Source organism: Cydia amplana, chromosome 16, assembly GCF_948474715.1.
Source record: "Cydia amplana chromosome 16, ilCydAmpl1.1, whole genome shotgun sequence".
Lineage (NCBI taxonomy): Eukaryota > Metazoa > Arthropoda > Insecta > Lepidoptera > Tortricidae > Cydia > Cydia amplana.
In genome coordinates, this window is record NC_086084.1 from 15,455,335 (window position 1) to 15,475,185 (window position 19,851).

The following is a 19,851-nucleotide window of genomic DNA, read 5'->3' on the forward strand; positions in this document are numbered from 1 at the left end:
CTCAAATGACCCAAGATAAGATAAAGATAGTTTATTCAAGTAGGCATATTACAATGCGCTTATGAACGTCAAATAAAGCTACACCGGCTTCTCTGCCTCGACAAGATTTATCAGGTCTTTACATACTATTCGAGTCTCTAACGAGTTGAAAAGAACTCATTAAGTTTCGACTTAATTATTAGTCTGATAAATTTAGTCGAGTCTTAAAGCAATTAAGGACTCGAGTTAACCAAAAGTCCAACACTACTGTATACAGATGGCCTGTCAGGCACCTATTGTTGCTAAACAGGGAAAGAAAGGGTCAATCACATGTATTTGGAACATTGATACGAAGAAAAAGAACAAATGCAAAGAGTCAATTGTGATCAAACGTGGTATTGTGGTGTCAGGCATGAATGTAATAGAATTTGCGTTGTAATTTGACTGGTTATTTTAATGTCCGTCTATGTTAAAGCCTGACCAGGAATATATATTATGATAATTGTCAAGAGGGCGCTATTATTCTCATTTATATGGCAACAGATCAAACTTGTCGCGCGAGTTACTTAAATGCTTGATTTAAACTTAGTCTTATTTTTCGCCAATCTGATGAAATTGTCCGATCGAATCAGGCCGTGCGGACGCAAACGCCAATTTGATTCCCCGATCAACTCAGCAGGTGCGGACACAAAAATGCCAATTTTCGAAGTTAGTATCTATGGAATGCAAATTGGTGATTAAATTTGTGTACGGGTGGACTCTAGATGAGATTGGCGCCAATTATTTTCCTGATCAAATCGGTCGATTTGCCCCCCTCGTCTGGACTCTACTTTAGTATTTAGTATGACTTCACGACAGTTCAAATTCAATCACTACACTTTATAAACAAAGTCCCCCGCCGCGTCTGTCTGTGTGTATGTATGTTCGCTATAAACTCAAAAACTACTGAACGGATTTCATGCGGTTTTCACCCATAGAGTGATTCTTGAAGGTTTACTCGTAGGTGTAACTGACGGTGTAACCCGTGCGAAACCGGGGCGGGTCGCTATTTATAATGTACAAAAATCTGCCTAATTAATTGATAAAGACCTATACACACTGTCCGACTCATCGGACCATGTACACCGTTATTCTTTTGTTATAGCTCGTAATAATTAAAAGTAATGGCGTTCATTAATTGTGGGCAACTGGGCTGCTGGGTCAGTAGTTATGAGATGAAAGTGACAGGGGTCAACATATGATATCTACGTATATACCCACTGAAACAAATGACGAGCGTTAACCAGCCACTACCACAATACAGGGAAAAATAATGGAAAAAATAACGTTTAGTAGGTATAAAAAAACTGTTTATTTGGAAAGTCAGCCACGTATAGTCAGCCACTGAATTTAACTTGAGGACTTCGTGCGAAAATTTAAATATTAAAAGCACATAAAAAAATGAACTTTAAAAATCTTTAAATAGGTACTAGGTTATAAGGTTACGCGAATCATGTAAAGCTGGTCAAGCAGATCTTGTCAGTAGAAAAAGGCGGAAAATTTGAAAAATGTAGGCGCGAAGGGATATCGTACCATAAAAAATTTGAATTTCGCGCCTTATTTTACTGACAAGATTTGCTTGACCAGCTATATGTACCTACATACATTCCAAATTGTATTTCTAATATTCCAATAAGAGTTGTACAGTCGACGTCAAAGAGATCTTTACGACTAACGTTACAAAAAAATATTTACACGACTTTATTGTCATAGCATTTAGGTCGTGTAAACATTTTTTTGTTACTTTGGCTGTAAATTTCTCTTTGACGTCGACTGTACCTACTTGTACATTTACATTAGGTACGCAATATACGTTGAATCATTTTTGAGCTTTGGTCAGACTTCGATAGGTATAGTTATCAAAGATCATTGAGTAAAAGCTGCAAAAGTGACCGAAGAGTGGTATACTATGTATTAGGTACCACTTTAGGAACTAGCTCTTAGGCCACTTTTGTCATAAGTTAGAGTCTGTGCGGAAAGAGGAGAGTCGTATAATGTATTGGATCCCATACATTTCACGACTCTACACAGCAAACTTTTTTCCATATAAGCTGAGGCTCAAAAAACTTCGAAAGCTCTGTGACTAAGGCCCGAGATACACTTGTAAGTTTTACTTACGTAAGTAGCAAAGCTATTTGTTAGAATGAGATAACGATCTTCATCTCTCACTCTGTAGTATAGCTTTGTCCCTACCTACGTAAGTAAAACTTACAAGTGTATCTCGGGCCTAAAGCTTATAACGGTAGCTTTTGAAGGAGCTATACAAGTCACATACAAACTACAAAGCGACACTTGGAGGGCAATGCGGTGCGAAAGTTGCTATGATGTGGCTAAGGGTCGATATAAATATATCGATGTTTTGACTACAGGTAGGTATACCTACCTACTAAAATGCGATCTATTTATTTTGGATTGCTTCGGATTATTATTATTTTTCTTTACATTTATTATTTCATTCAAATACAATCCATGAATCATGATGTAATTTTCATTAATTTGCGTGTGTGGCGTTTTTCGATGTAGGTATGATTGTCATTTTAGTAGCCCCTCAGAATAGATGTGCACTGGTCGAAGGTAAAACAATGTAGGTATATTTGTAAGTCTGCATACGTTAAGTCCCAATAATTTAAACTACTTAATGTTCAATATAAGTACATATACATATATGTAATCATAAAAAAACTACTACTGCATTTTTGATTTACCCTAAATTGTAGCGCACTTATCGATAGCCCACATCCCTATCCATTCTAATCCGCGATACAAATCAGCTGCGATCACCGGCACCGCACCAGCAGTCGCGCGCGCCAAACCTCGCGAACTGCCGCGCGCCACACCGCGTAAAAAAATCAACTGTCAAAAATGCGCGGCAAACCATGAGGCGTTTTTAAACTTCGAATTTCATAGGCATGAATGACTTTTATTTTTTTAATGTTTGATACTAGCTTTTTTAGCCACGAATGACAAAATGTGAGGTGTTGTTTAATGAAAAGTTGTTATATTTTTTGTAAATATGGTGTGTTGGAAGAGAGTGTTTTTGGCGGCGGTACTGTCTTCAGTTTTGGATGTCCACAGTGAACAGCTGTTTGGTGATAATGTAAGTGGATATAAAATAATCGAATTTATTTACATAAGAACAAAGAAAACTATACTGATCTTTGACTTTTCGTTGACTTTTCGGTACTAGTACTAGTGTAAGACAAAAAAAGTATGATTTTCTCTGTCTATGTTTGAAATGAGACAGTCCTGTGAGCCTGTGACAAACTATAGGTAAGTATTTTTTGGAGAAATATTACCTAATGCTGAAATAGATTTCGCAAAAAAAAAACACCTGTTAACTCATACACTTCTAATACCCACTTTATTATCTTTTATTATTTATTGTATACCTACACATCATTATTATTCAAAATTATAGGTGATATAGGCGATTGTCACAAAAAAACATCTTTGTCAAATTAAGGTAAGTAAGTATTACATCACTAAAAAGTAAAAAACAAAACATAGATTTTCATAAATAATGGAAACACCGATTCTCAACCGCAAAAAACTAATAAAATCTCCAAATCGACACGAAACCTAAATCATAACTGACCACAAACGACTGAACAATGATGCCTTTCTTATCTATTACGAGAATCTAGATTTTGTGCACTATCGTTCAAAAGTAGGTAATGCGGTTTAAAAAATTGACAAAAAAACAAGTGGAAGTCCATTCACCAGTCGAACAAAAGAATTAGATAATGTCGTTGTACAAATGACAAATGTACAAAATGTCTTTTATACACAGTGGGCCAAAAAGGTGTCCCTTATTTTGCGATTGAAATAATTGTTAAAAATTTGCAACGCCTACCCTGTAATCTAGATAGTCTAGATACTATTACTGACTCACCTAACGCCCACCGAGCAACCCACTCAAGAGTCTCCAATCCACTATAAATTGACCTTTAAGTTTATAACAACTATATGTGAATAAAGATCAAAGTTAAACTATTACTTTCGGCACTTACTTTTGAATGCCTAGTATCCAAGAGGAAACAATCAAATAAATTAGTTATGAAACCGAAAGCAGGAAAGATCTCTTTAGAAGATCAGATAGGCGATTGACCTCATATTACTTACGGGCACAATTTTGCCCTTTGTTCGTAAGGGTTATGTAATTTGGGTTCTTCAATAGGTGCAACATTATATCTGAAAGGACGGCATTTATACGAAGAAAAGTCAGCCGAAAGAAAATACATACATAAAAAGTACATTGATTGAATTTAAAACAGCCACAGGTAGGTACTTATATATTTGATCTATCTAAATAACTTCCGGGAATGTACATATTTATTTATATTACTGCCGACCCGTAGGCAGTTCAAAACAAGAACTGTAATTTACTAAAATCTAAAATACTAAATTACAATGGCAAGCCAACATTGTCATAAATGACATAAATCGAGAAATTTAAAATTTGTGTGGGAAATCCAACCTTTGCATGTTCATTTTTAGGGTTCCGTACCCAAAGGGTAAAAACGGGACCCTATTACTAAGACTCCGCTGTCCGTCCGTCCGTCTGTCACCAGGCTGTATCTGACGAAACGTGATAGCTATATAGACAGTTGAAATTTTCACAGATGATGTATTTCTGTTACAACACCGCCGCCATAACAACAAATACTAAAAACAGAATAAAATAAGGATTTTTTAAGTGGGGCTCCCATACAACAACGTGATTTTTGACCGAAGTTAAGCAACGTCGGGCGGGGTCAGTACTTGGATGGGTGACCGTTTTTTTGCTTGTTTTGCTCTATTTTTTGTTGATGGTGCGGAACCCTCCGTGCGCGAGTCCGACTCGCACTTGGTCGGTTTTTTTCTGTTGCATTTTTCTACTGACAAAGCTGGCTTGTCAGGGTATACTTACCAACCGTATTTAATATAGGATGTAAATGTTATATCTGGAGGGTTTATGCTTTTTTAGCCGATATATCTATAGTAGTTTATGCAACAGTGATATAATAAGGGTTCTTAAAATTCAAGGGTCGAAGTTACAAAACGAGACGTAGTCGAGTTTTGTAAAAAAAGACCCGAGAATTTTAAGAACCAATTATGAGCTGTTGCATACATTACTTTTTCTATGACAGCTGCAGCCAAAAAAAAAAAAAAAAAAAAAAAAAAAAAAAAAAAAAAAAAAAAAAAAAAAAAAAAAAAGTTATTATTAAAAAAAAAAGAGTTATTATTAAAAAAAAAGAGTTATTATTAAAAAAAAAGAGTTATTATTAAAAAAAAAGAGTTATTATTTAAAAAAAAAGAGTTATTATTGTAAATGAAAACATACCTCTTTCAATCAAGATGATCGGAACTTGTATCTTTAAAAAAATAAAGCAGCTGTATTATACTCATAAGATGACTGCTAGCAGTCATCTTATGAGCCTATAGACAAAGCATTCAAATGACATTGCTTTAGATATCACTGTCAGTCATTTAATTGACACATTTAAGTGCTGGAGTAGAAAAAATTTATTATTTTACGCATTAAGCTATATCAACGAACTAAGTACGAACGAATAGATACATTAGACATTAGCTCAAAACGCTGCATTAAAGTTGACCATAAACTACAATAGCTTGGTTATTACAGTCACGTCATGAAGACCAATCTTCATGACAACTATGACTGGTTCGCTAAATTGTCCGCCATTTTACTGCAGGCTTCATTATTTTAATGTTTATGCAAAAACTGAAGGACCAAGGCCTAGGCCGTGGTTGAAAGAGTATTCATGGCATCTAAAGGGGCCCACAGATTATCAGTTCGCCGGACGATATCAGCCTGTCAGTTGTTCGGAACCTTTTGCGTTTAAAGGGGCCCACTGAGGGCCTACCGCGAACCACGTTCAACGTGTTGCCTCTCTGTCGCACTTGTGAATTCGTACGTAAGTGTGACAGGGAGGCAACACGTCGAACGTGGTTCGCGGTAGGCCCTCTGATTACCAGTCCGCCGGACGATATCGGCCTGTCAGTTGTTCGGAACTGTCAACTTTTTGTTCTAACTGACAGGCCAATATCGTCCGGCGGACTAGTAATCAGTGGGCCCCTTAACTGACAGGCATTTTTGGGATTCTCTAAGGCAGTGGTTCCTAACCTTTTCAGTCCGGTCACCCCTATGACTAACTATTAGGGAACCTGATTTTACCCCCCCGCCCAATGGTAATAAAAAATAAAACGTATACGTTTGTTGTATTGTTAAATTAGGTTAGCTTATTACCCCCGTAAAATACCAGTTTTACCCCCACGGGGGTAATTACCCCCAGGTTAGGAACCGCTGCTCTAAGGCGTGTAAAATTCAAACAGCGCCCTCGCAAGGCCGCGACAGTACACTTTGTAGTGCATAATTATTTTCCATCGTATTTTAACTGAAACGTCCGAACGTGTCTTGCTATTTCAGTCAGTCTCGGTACAAAAAGTACTGAGCTTGACTGAAGCAGCATGACAAATACGACCGTTTCCGAGAAAGTACGATGGAAAACAATTATGCACTACATCTGTCACAGACTTGTCATTTTCGTGCTCGAGCTTGACAGACAGCTGAAGTGTGCGAAAGGGAAGCCATCACGTATATGAACATCGCATGAGTGCGAAAGAGTTAGACTACAAATGAGAAAACGTGACCATTTTTGAGTTTGACGACGGCCGCGGACGGCCAAGAGCGTATCACCGTAATTTTCAATTTGAAAAATATACACAAATTCGGAAGAAAACTATTTGATAAAGTAATACAATGAAGATAGTGTCTTGTAGTGTACCGGATTTCAGTGTCACGGGGCCAAATAAACCTAGCAAATACTCATTTCAGAGGAAGAATGATATTCCGAGCGAAATTTTCTTAACGATATTTTGTCAAATTAACAGCATAAAAAGTGTAAGAAGCCGGTTTATACAGTTGATTATAAGTTTTTCTTCCTTTGTGTGCTAATATTTTATCATATTACTCAATAATTTAAAATATATTGTGTAAAAACATAAACTGTTACTTTACGCTAGGGCTTGACAAAATATTCAGATGACAGTATCGATAACTTGTCGGTATATTAATAGCTATGTAATCATTTCTTCACAAGACATAATTAAGATATTAACCTTTATAACCGACTTCAAATAATAACGATTGTTATACCATTTTGAAGGTGCAGATGTTTAGCAGTAAATTTAAACTTCACTTTCCAACACAGTAAGAGTTAGACTAAGATAAGGCTGTAACGATTTTGATAGCGCACGCAGTGCAGCGGGCTCAGCACGGTTCCATTTTTATCGACTATCACTATGCCCGTCACTTTCGCATTTACATACTTGTTAGAACGTGACAGACATGGTGATAAACGATAAAAATGCGACCGTGCTACTAGGGCAGGTGTTATTTTTAGAGATGCCGCGAATATTCGGCAACTATTCGGTATTCGGCCTATTCGGCCACTTTGCCGAATATTCGGTATTGGGCCGAATGTTGCCTACTATTCGGCCGAATACGGAATATCTGTTGCACCTACTTAAAAAGAAAAATTGCACAATAAAAATAACCAAAAACTATGTAGGAATATTTATAATGTGTTCTTGGAAAGTTGGTAAATACGAGGACCCTTTTTTGAGCATTTCTTGATTAAAAAACATTTCATTTTTATCATGAGTCTGTTTTGTTTGACTCTATTCATTAATGCTTTTCACCAAAAATATATCTTAGCTAAGGTCATCTAACGTTGAGCTTTGTTAGCGATCAGGTTTCATAATAATTGTGACTCAAAATGTTCGCATGTCATGCCGAATATTCGGTATTCGGCCGAGAGAGGGGCCGAATATTCGGTATTCGTTATTCGGCCAAAACCACTACTCGGGGGCCTCGGGGCATCTCTAGTTTATTTTATACATCATAATGTCGTAGAATTTTAACGTTTAAAATAATACATTTGAAAAAGTAGTCGATAAAGCAATCAAACACCGACAGATTATTAATATGTTGTAACATGACATCACTATTTTTGATCTCACATAGACAATTTACGCACACACTTGCATTTCATTTTTGGTCGCACTTTTGAAGATTGACAGTTGTTCTTGTCTATTCTAATTCTATGACATCTGTACCTAATGCAGCGGCAGTTGACATCCGAATGTCACCTTTATTTTATTTGTCTCGCGGAGAGACATTCGAAAAAAAAATGACATGTAGCTTTTTTCTATAAATAACCATTCCGACCTTTTGCTAATATGCTTAAATTCTACAGTCGCACCATTAACAGTAAGTATGTTAATTATACTTAAAACTTATCTTAAAACTTTTTTTTAATACAGCTAAGATTACAAATATTTTTAAAGTGCCTAAAAAATTAGTACGCTTTGTTAATTCGAGGTGGAGTAAAAATAAAATATGCATATGAAATTTACTATATGGGGGTTTTCAGGGGCGAAAAATCGATCTAGCTAGGTCTTATCTCTGGGAAGACGCGCATTTTTGAGTTTTTATATGTTTTCCGAGCAAAGCTCGGTCTCCCAGATATTCTTCTACCTTTAAAAGAGCAATTTTTGTAGATATATATATTTCGGGGATCTCGGAAATGGCTCTAACGACTTTGATGAAATTAGCTATATAGAGGTTTTCGGCGGCGAAAAATCGATCTAGCTTATATCTCTGGAAAAATGTGCATTTTTTACTTTTTATATGGTCTCCCAGATATTCTTCTACCTTTAAACGAGAAATTTTTGTACATATATATATTACGGGGATCTCGGAAACGGCTTTAACGATTTTGATGAAATTTGCTATATAGGTTTTCGGGGGCGAAAAATCGTTCTAGCTAGGTCTTATCTCTGAGAAAAAGCGCATTTTTGACTTTTTATATGTCTTCCGGTCTCCCAGATATTAGTACTAATAACTCAATGGCAGAGTATTAATTAAGTTTCCATGCCACTGAATATGAGGCAAGCTATGGCTTCCCATCTGACTGAGCCACAGACAAGACATCCTCTAGACTGAGCATAGTAACGCTACCCCCTCTGCCACTATATACGACGGTAGTTTTACTCCATCTTCGAGACAAAGTGTCAGAATCCCGTGCCGTGATTCGTCCGTGTCTTTGAACGGATCAATCACGGCACGGGACTCGCTCACCTCGTCCCCCGCACCCCAGTATTTTTGGCAGCATCGGTTTCATGAAATAATTGCTCTAAACTCCGTCTAGAGGATTCCTATTCTATGGACTGAGCATAGTGGCGAAAGCCATCTAGATAGCTGCGGCCTTGCCATAATTATAACCTTAAAGTGAAACCACTAGAAAATCAAGCATTGAGCAAACTTCAGATTAAAATTTAAGATTGCAAAGATAAAATAGTTATTTGTACAACAAGAGATCAAAGTTTGATATTTCTTCGAGTGCTTATTTTGAGTCCCGTGCAAGCGAAAGATTCTATACTAGATTCACGAGCGTAGCGAGTGAATCTAATTTAGAATCTTGAGCGTAGTAAGGGACTCAAAAGCGCACGAGATGTAAATAACTTTGATCTCGTGTAGTTCACAAAACTTTTCACCTCAGCAGTGAGAACATATTAGAGAACCCGAAAAATGTATTCCTTCTTCATCACTTATCTCTATTCACTCATGTTTTCTTAAGATATACTGATATACCAACAATTAAGTTTTCACCTCAGCAGCTCGAACAAGGGTACCTACTTTGCTACTTAAAAACAGTGAGCAAAATTGCACTTTGCTCACTGAGTGAGCAAAATCGCATTTTGCTCATTTTGTCTCACTCCGTGAGCAAAATGCGATTTTGCTCACTGTTTTTAAGTAGCAAAGTACCCTTGTTCGAGCTGCTGGGGTGAAAAATATATATTTAGGTAGAAAAGAAACCCACAGAGAGAAAAGCTTTGTAATAGTTACTGGTTTTACAAGGGAGCAAAGTAATTGTTTAACCCCTCGTGTTCGATTGATATTTGAGCAAGCGAAATATTTCAAAATATAACCAGGGAACATTTAGCGTTGCGACGGTTTCTAAATACGAGGGTTAAAGAAACTTTGCTCCTGAGTGAAACACAAAACTCCTATGATATATCATTGATAAATCGTGTCAGCCGTCCAGAAACTGTCTGGATTTTTAGGGTGATGTCAGGACTTTTGTCAGAATACCTTTTTAGGGTTCCGTAGCCAAATGGCAAAAAACGGAACCCTTATAGATTCGTCATGTCTGTCTGTCTGTCCGTCTGTCCGTCTGTCCGTCTGTCCGTCCGTATGTCACAGCCACTTTTCTCCGAAACTATAAGAACTATACTGTTGAAACTTGGTAAGTAGATGTATTCTGTGAACCGCATTAAGATTTTCATACAAAAATAGAAAAAAAACAATAAATTTTTGGGGTTCCCCATACTTCGAACTGAAACTCAAAAATTTTTTTTTCATCAAACCCATACGTGTGGGGTATCTATGGATAGGTCTTCAAAAATGATATTGAGGTTTCTAATATCATTTTTTTCTAAACTGAATAGTTTGCGCGAGAGACACTTCCAAAGTGGTAAAATGTGTGTCCCCCCCCCTGTAACTTCTAAAATAAGAGAATGATAAAACTAAAAAAAATATATGATGTACATTACCATGTAAACTTCCACCGAAAATTGGTTTGAACGAGATCTAGTAAGTAGTTTTTTTTTTATACGTCATAAATCGCCTAAATACGGAACCCTTCATGGGCGAGTCCGACTCGCACTTGGCCGCTTTTTTTTTTCATGCCAACCTTACTCAACGGTGATGTTGTGAGTTTTGTTCCGATTATTAGTAGATACGCTTTATAGCTCAGTCTGGGCTATAACCGCGAAAATCGAGTTCGCAAAATGCGGGCATTTTTCTCTGTCACTCTAATTACGCCTTCATTGGAGTAAAAGAGAAAGATCATCGCAATTTGCGAAATTCGGTTTTCGCGGTAGCCCCTCAGGGTTTTTTTAATTCATCTTATTAGATGACTGAAAATTGGTCAAATTGTATTCAAAACATCACAAACAGGTACCTAAACTAAATGGTACTTATCCAAAATGTCGTTCAAAACGTTAACCCAAGCAGCAATGCTAAAAAGGTCGTAAGAATGTATGAACTGCCCCGGCAGTTACGAAGTTTTGTTATTATAGCGAAGGTATCACAAATTGTCACGCAACCTGCGCACGGACGGTCACAACCGAGTCGCTTTATTGTATTTTTATGCAATTACGCTGCGCAGGCTTCTGGACGAACTTGATCTTTCAAAACATCTGCAGAGTAGGTATGTAAATACAAGTTAGGTACCTATAGCTGGTCAAGCAGATCTTGTCAGTAGAAAAAGGGGGCAAATTTGAAAAATGTAGGCGCGAAGGGATATCGTCCCATAAAAAATTTGAATTTCGCGGCTTTTTTACTGTCAAGATTTGCTTGACCAGCTATACTTAGGTATTATTTTTCACCACACTATTTAGCTCGTAAAGGCCCTCTTTATTCTTCTAAAACTGATAAGAAAGTTGCCATTTGTCGACAAAGATGGTACACAAGTTTAGTAATTAGATGCAAATTTCAAGTTTTTTCCTATGTTGGCTGGTAGAATTTACTTTAAAGTGCTGGACGAAAGATTTTTTTTAATAATGTTTATTTTGGATTCGATTTCTAATGTTTATACTAAGTAAGTATTTTCCTATTAGGTAAAAGAAAACGTCATCGACGTGATAAAATAACGTCAGAGCGGGACCAAGCTAACTCTGCATGGCATTTGCAATGATGGAGTGTGGAAATGTCATAATTAATGTCAATATTCTATAAAATTCCGACACTTTGTTGTGTTTAATTCGAGCAAACAAAGCTAGCTTAGACGAACTCTATGCATGTGATACTTGTCTTAAAAGTACATAACTTATTGACATTGTGCCCCCACCATGTCACACTTTATCATAGGCACAGAATAAATAATAGTACTAGGTACAGAAGACTCACTCTCTAACAAAACGCGTCTGTTACGATCAGCACAGATATGGCCGCTAGGTGGCGACAGCGCCACGCGCGGCTTATGGCTTTCCCCAAAATTGGGGCAGAACGGATTTACTTTTAGCTACCTGTAGCAAAGCGATGAAATCGCGGAGTGAGCCACGCTTGTCATAGGAAAAAGATAGGTCGTTAATACGCACTATCACTTGGCATGCAGTTGCCCCCACCCCTGCAGTTGCTGTGACGTACTTAATATGTGGATGAACCCTGAAGAGACAACAGTCAGTATCACGTGCGACCATCATATCCATACCGTGCGAAGAAATTCAAAGAACGTAAAATACTGATAATTATCTTACAATTTTCCTGACAATGCACATTTTCTCAGTTATTTTTGATGGTTTTTACAGTTAGAATCCGCATTAAGCTAACTTTAATCGATTTAACCTGTCACAAAAATGACAAAAGTTAACAATAAAAGAAATTGCAAACTTACATCTACCGTTCATCTTCAACTCAACTCATACAAATAAGTTGATGATTGTGCTGGGAAGTGGATTTCGGAACGGCAAACATAAGTTTGTGGTCAGCCAAGCAAGAAATGTCAACAGTGCGCTTTGAAAAGAAAATTGCTGTAATCGCGAAGATAACTGTTATCTCACTGTGCGAGGTTGAGCACAGTTGGCTACCCAAGCAGTAATATTTAAATTGTGTAGGTGAGTTACCTCCTTCAATGAAAGACCCGGGGGTATGGCCTTAACCTTTTCGACGCCGTGTCAAACACAAAAGCTGTCACGCTGACGCCACGTCACCGAAGTGTCAAAACTGAAATTGAACTGTATGCATATGCACGTAGGTCTATGTTGCTCTGTGGTCTGTGACCGATTAATCGGTCTTTGGCGTTGAACCTACGGTGCGGATATATCGGTCATTGGCGTCCAAAAGGTTAAGCTACGTCCACAAGAGAGGGCACTGTGAATGTCATCTCGGTTAAACCGTTAACCTAGTGTCAAATTGTACTGGTAACCATGGTACCTAACTCCAGGTTTAACCGGTTAACCCCGGGTTAGTGGAATGGAGCAAGTGGGCCTTAGTGTGATGGGGCACAGCGCAGCGGATGTCATTCCAGATCTAGAGCAGCGCCCAACTAGGGAAGTACCTCCACCTTACAGAAAACCGCAGCCAAATAACACTGGTTATTAAGATAGAGCCCGCCGACAGACAGACGAAAACCGAAGGCTTGATATTCATTAAGATTCCCTTTGATGCCCTCACAATACCAAAATTATTGGACTTTTGTTTTATTTATGTTAGTTACGTGTTTTCATGCCAGCGTGGTTGTTTTTGAGGTTCGTGTACTTAATTCATTATAGATTGTATCAATCCGGCCATGTAACGATAGGATATTCAATAGACGTGAGTAGTAGTGCCTCTAATATTATATTACTATCTTGCGGTAATACGTTTCTCGATTCTCACTACGCAACGTAATTGTAACTCTTGACTCTGGTAACTCACGTCTTCTCTGACCATCGGTGAACCTTATGTCTCTGCAATAAGGTTTACGAAATATCAATTGACAGAGTAGGGTTTACCATATAAATAAATTGAATATCCTGATAAAAGTCCGCCGGACAAAAAAAATCCTGTCATTTTTTGGGCGATCATTTCTCCAACTAATGGTCTGTTTAATTAGACCTCCATTATATTGGTAAACAATATTTTTTTATTTTTAAACACTATTTTTTCCATGGAAACTTTGAGGTACCTATATTTTAGAACCTCAAATTGGTCAAAGTGGTAGTTGTTCCATTTGTTGTCTCTCTCTGGTTTAACCTCAACCTTAAATTTCCTCTGCTAAATTACAACTTTAGCTAACTTTTAATGGTTCCCTAGTTGAGGTTTCTAAAAAATCTTGAAACTTCCAACTACCCCCGCAATCCTGATAAAGAACCAAAAATCCTGACATGTCAGGGAAAATCCTGACGTAAATAGTTATGGCAACCCTAGACGATGGTATCACTGATCGCATTTATCATCGATTGGTTCCGCTAGATTGCTTGAATGAGCAATTTTACTTGATCTGGCGCGTCGTGGCACGTATAGAGATTGATGGTAATGTTTTATCTAATTGCTTGAGAGAGGCAATCTGTCGTCACAAATTGACTTCATAATTTAAATCATTTGGAACTTACATGTGCCTACGTATGTACCTATACCTTAACAATTCGCGATTACTAAAACTTCTGCTGCTGACTGTACTTAGGTTAAACCTGGAGTTACCATGGTTACCAGTACAATTTGACACTTAGTGGGATGGTGCAAGTGGCGCTTAGGTAACAAGAACAAGACACGTGGTGACAGTTACTTCTGTGAAATAGCTCGTTATCCAGTTTCAGACTTGGTTAATAAGGAGATACTTACCTTAATTTAAATTATACAGTATCAAATTAGCATACATGGGCGTCACTTTCATTTGAGATAAGGTCACGTAACAAATGTGTTAAGATAAGTAGGTTCTTAATTGGCTCGCACTTACATTTGAAACCTTTGCGACGCTTTACTCTCCTTGGAAACCTTCGCTTGCTCGGCTTTCATTATAAACTGTGTGTTATAGAATGTACCTACTATACTATACTATACTAAATTTTAGTTTAAGATAAAAATTTATCAAAACTTAGTTTTAGATTAAATAAATTGTATGCCCGAAAAGCGTAAAACTGTTGATACTCATAAAAAAATGTACTTAGTATAGATCTTGTACCTACACAGTTTACACAATAAATATTTCTGAATTCTGATTTCTGTCAATCAGCTACACAGCCTTCTACGGTTTTTTTTTAATCGTCAAAAAAAAAACAAATTTTGCGAGGTCTATAATGACTATAATATATATACAGGGTGGAATTTTTATTTGGAACACTGTGGGCAGTTAATACCTATTACCTACCTAAATTACCATTCCGTGCTGCTATACGTGAAAATGGTCTTAGGAGACCTTACAGTCACAACAAGCACGAATTTGCGGAAAATATGTCGATTCTCCCAAAAAAAAAACCCATCAGCGGATATTTTTGCGATTTGGGGTTGGTCTCGTAGTAAAAGTTGTTTAGTATGACCGTATGACCTAGGAATATACTATACTATCCACCGCGTTAAATCTGGCAGAGGGTCGAAAAACACTGTACTTAAATAAGTAAATCACTACACCTTATAAAACAAAGTCCCCCGCAGCGTCTGTCTGTTTCTGTGTATGTATGTTAGCGATAAACTCGAAAACTACTGAACGGATTTTCATGTGCTTTCGCCTTTAAATGGAGTGATTCTTGAGGATTTAGGTGCATAATTTGTTAAGGTTTTATATAACCCGTGCGAAGCCGGGGCGAGTCGCTAGTTACTTATAGTACCTACCGATTTCTGGGTCTATATTCACCATACACTTGACAGTCTTGACACTCCGATTACCTCGCGCTTTATGCGTGGCTGTTTTCTAATCTACAGTAACGCAGATTTCTAGATATTATTGGATTGCGTGACAGGTGACAGTAAACCCGTGGGGAAAAGTCACAAGTTATGAAAATTCTTAGCAATTTTGTAAGAAAATATCTACTTATATCTTTCTACTAACTTCATGAATTGTTTTTGCCCCTGACATATAGGTACCTAGAATAGAATAGAATAGTTTTTATTCGTAAACCAGATAATAGACGAACATAAATATCATTATCCATTAGCAAATCCAGATCAAAATAATAATCAGAATACGCCTCCTAGTTTCTCTAGAATCTAAAGCTATACATTATAAATTAAATAGTCTTATTACATAGGTATAGAATAGATAATTAGATATAGCACTTATGTATAATTATTATTACATCTTTGGATTGCAACTCCAACTCAAATAGCCATTTTTATGTGGTCTCTGATAACTCATAGTTATTAAGGATATAGGGTTAGATTTATATTGGTTGGATAGTGCTCTCTGCAACGGAATAGTAGCTAAGATTAGTTAGATTACAATTTGCATAGATTTCCTTAGTGAGAGGCGTTAGAAAGTCTTTAATGAGAGTTTTTCATGTAATTTAAATGAAAATAAAGGAAAACATTATTACGTTATATTACGACACTTTAGCAAATCGATTTAAGTAATTGCTTTACTTAAATGTTGATGAAAGAAGAGCGGTTGGTGTTAAGTTGAATGCCATTCCTATTAAAAATAGTGGAAAAAAAGTAACAAACTTTCATTAAGTAAACCCTCTTATGCAAGTAATTTTATGTGGTTTTATTGTAAAGCTAGCCTTTGGGTAAAGTTTTTTATTACTTCTTCATGCGGACACAATACAGTTTACAAATACTTGTAAGTGTAACATTAACCAATTTCAAACGCCATAAATGGTTTCGTTGCTCAATTATTCAATTATTCAGTCAGTATTCACTTGCAACTTGCAACAGTGGCGATGGCGATGCTTATTATTCATTTTCTTAGGGCTCCTTACGATCAGAAATTAAATAAAGAGGAACTAAAATAGTTAATACCAGGCCACAGCAAATTGTTTATCAAATACTCGTATCTTTCATAACTACCTATAAAGTATTGTTGCATTCAGATAGTATAACAACTAGATAGCCATAAAAGATCCGCATCCAACGTGGAAACTAGTGTTTTTTCCAAGACCGAAAGTTCGGCTTTGCTCACTTTTCGGCCAGTTTCGACCGAAACATGATTTTTATGCAGAAATCTGCCGAAACAGAAACACCAACCGGACACTCCCTAAAATGCAGTCATACATCTCTAAGTAATTGTAATACGTTAGTTTGATTTAGTAGTTGCAGTTAGTTGTATTTTATAGTTGTTGATGTATTATTATTATTTTTTTGCTTGTATGTAAATTCAATGTTGACGTGTAAAAGTGCCCCTGTGGCCTATTTGCTGAATAAATGTTGAAGTTTGAAGGTCGAAAGGTTCGGTAGTTTTTAGGCCGGAATATGACTTTTTACTGAAACCTGCCGAAACCGAAACAGGTACTAGTAAGTAACTAAAAACCCCCTTAGCACGGAACCCACGTTGATACTATCGTTGCTCTGTACCGGTTGGCTGCACCAATGCGTCGGAAGTATTTTTTGCGCGGTTGGATCATACTGGCTTTCTTTAGTCACTGACGGCCATTTGTTTACCACAATGCTTATGAATATTTCTAGCTTGTCTGTCAGTTTCTTCATTACAAATACTGACCCACTACGCGTAACATCCATAACAGCCATTTTGAATTTGGAATTCGTTACGCAAAAGTACGCTAAAATGTACTCGGACACACCAACTTTGTCTGTGGAAAAGGGCGCGAAATTCAAATTTTCTATGAGAAATCAACTCTGTCTTCGCGCCTACATTTATTAAATTTGCTGTCTTTTTCTACAGCCAGAGTATAATTGAGTTCCCCATGATACTATTCCATAACGCAAAAGCAACAGAGCTATGATAAACAACTAGCGCGGTTTAGTCTGAACTCTGAAGTGATACACTTCAGTTTTTTGTCATAAAAAAATGATTTTGAGATTTTGGACTAATTTTGACACGACCCTATCAGTGATTGGTGCGCATCTGACGCTCGACTTTCACGTCTTTCGCATGCACCAATCACAATCAGCGATCTTCAAGGTCGTATTAAAATAAGATCAAAACCATAACAAGCTGCCCAATCTGAATCGGGCGCCTATTGTTATAAATATGTATGAACAGTCGCCATCAGATATATCGGAGCAACCAAGGTTCGCACAAATATCTGTACACGCCTCTATTGTCAAGGAGTTAAAGTGCGTGTTCAGATATTTTTGAGCACCTCGGCCGCTCCGATATATCTGAGGACGACTGTACAAAATTTAACTGCGAGACATCAGCTTTTCCTTAAGGTAGGTACAGAACAGTTGTGTCGTCACACTGCATGCACTTTGCACTACGCTCGAACTCACGCGCACTGCACAATGGCGGGATTCTCAGCTCGAAGATATATCTTCGTTAATTATGGGGTTTTATTTCCTTTCTTTTCCTCTTGGCGATGATAACCCGATGTGACTTAGTTTTCTAGAAAAGACATGCGTCCGTTTTCGCTAGACCATTTACTTATAACATTTGATATTTTTGTATTAAAAATTGAAATAAGTATGTAGAAATAGGTAGACTTGATTTGGTGTAAAACATAAAACTTAACCTATAAATACATCTCATTCTAATACATTCTAGCACCAAAATGGATGCTACTAAGCATATGCCGATGACTAAGATACTTAGCCATTTTCAGGGCAACCAGGGAAAATACAATAAAAATAAAATAAATTGCGAAGACTGAAGAAAAAAACAAAGCAATAAGCGAAAACAATACTATCACAACTTTTAATTTCATCGAAACATAATAAAACGATATATTTAATACTGTTCGCGATAATAACATAGCTGTAGCTACACTAGCTGCCAGCACGCATCGCGCGGAAGAGCGGACCGGCGCGTCGCAGGCGCACTCTCGCTGTAAATACTTCGAATGTGTAGCATGCTTATCGCATATATCTGATGTATGAGATACTAGCTTCTGCCCGCGCCTTTTTCTGGTCTTTATGGGTGTATGATGATGAGTCTGAAAGAGATCGCTCCTTAGCGATAAGGCCGCCTGTTTTTTACCTCTGTCTTCATGTATTACCTATTTGTGTTTCCATATACATTTATTCTGAGGTTGTGCAATAGAGGATTTGTATTGTATTGTATTGATAAAAACTATCCTATGTCCTTTCTCAATTCTCTTTTTTTCATCTAAATCGGATCAGCGGTAGCGTAACATAAGAAAGGCCTAGTGGGCGATAAAGGGCTAATACCTAGATGATAATGAAAACATTGATCACCTCAGTGTCTGTCTGTCATCATATCACATCGATAGCTTACTCGTACTTTAAATTGGCCTAACGAAAATAATTATCTGCGCAGACAATAGTACAAACAGCAAACAATGAGGTGTTGCTGCGCTTGCGCAAGCGCCGACAATGGATACAAGAGATGGTGTAGTTGCTACGTTTTGACGATCTAGTTTTCATCACACGCTTGTAAAGGGTTATATACATACCACATGTGCAGAAAGTAATGTTACTCGGAAGGGAGTGATGAATTTGATTAAGTGTTGATTATATTTACTTATATGTAAAAAGATGGTGTAAGCAGGGCCGGATCTAGGGTAGAACGAGTGGAGCGGCCGCTTTAGGCGCGGATGGCAAGGGGGGCGCCAAAAAGGCAAATGAGAAAAAAAAAGTTTTAAAAGACGCGAATGTGGCGGGGGCCCAAAATACGCTTGAAAACTTTAACGAAGGGCGCCAAACCCCGATTTCGCTCTACCCTGATCAAGGGCTCGGGCCGGCACTGGGTGTAGGTATGTATACTTTTTATAGACGTACACGGAAAAAAAGGATATCTTCAGCCAGCCAATACCAATATAATGCCAATATACTACTACAAAATGCTAATTTGTACGTACTACGTAGTAAATATTGTTAATTACTCACTTAATGGCTGCTCTACACGATGGGCCAGCGCCGGCCACTCCAAGGGACGCATTTATGCGTTAAAGGGAGCAAGTGATATTGCTATCTTATTCTGCCGTATGGCTCCTTCCCTTGGAGTGGCCTGCGCTGGCCCATCGTGTAGAGGAGCCATAAGAAGTTTTAATTAATTAATATTTGACTTAAACTTTATTTTATAAGTTACATTTGCGTAATTGTATTAAATTATTCTTAGACTATTTTATCAACCGTGAAATAAAAATTTGCCAGTTAATACATAGTTTTACGAGAAAAGATCTCTTTAACTTCAGATTCGTGACTGACTATTA

General features: G+C 37.4%; 1 protein-coding gene across 1 annotated transcript in view; it reads left to right on the forward strand.

Moving 5' to 3' along the window:
- The first annotated feature begins 2,946 nt into the window (after window positions 1-2,946).
- The window catches only part of LOC134655111 (A disintegrin and metalloproteinase with thrombospondin motifs 16-like), a 60,676-nt gene continuing 43,771 nt past the window's right edge, over window positions 2,947-19,851 (forward strand). The window contains exon 1 of the mRNA XM_063510573.1: window positions 2,947-3,115. Within this exon, the coding sequence (XP_063366643.1) occupies window positions 3,032-3,115 (84 nt within the window). The 5' untranslated portion in view covers window positions 2,947-3,031. The remainder of the gene's footprint in view (window positions 3,116-19,851) is intronic.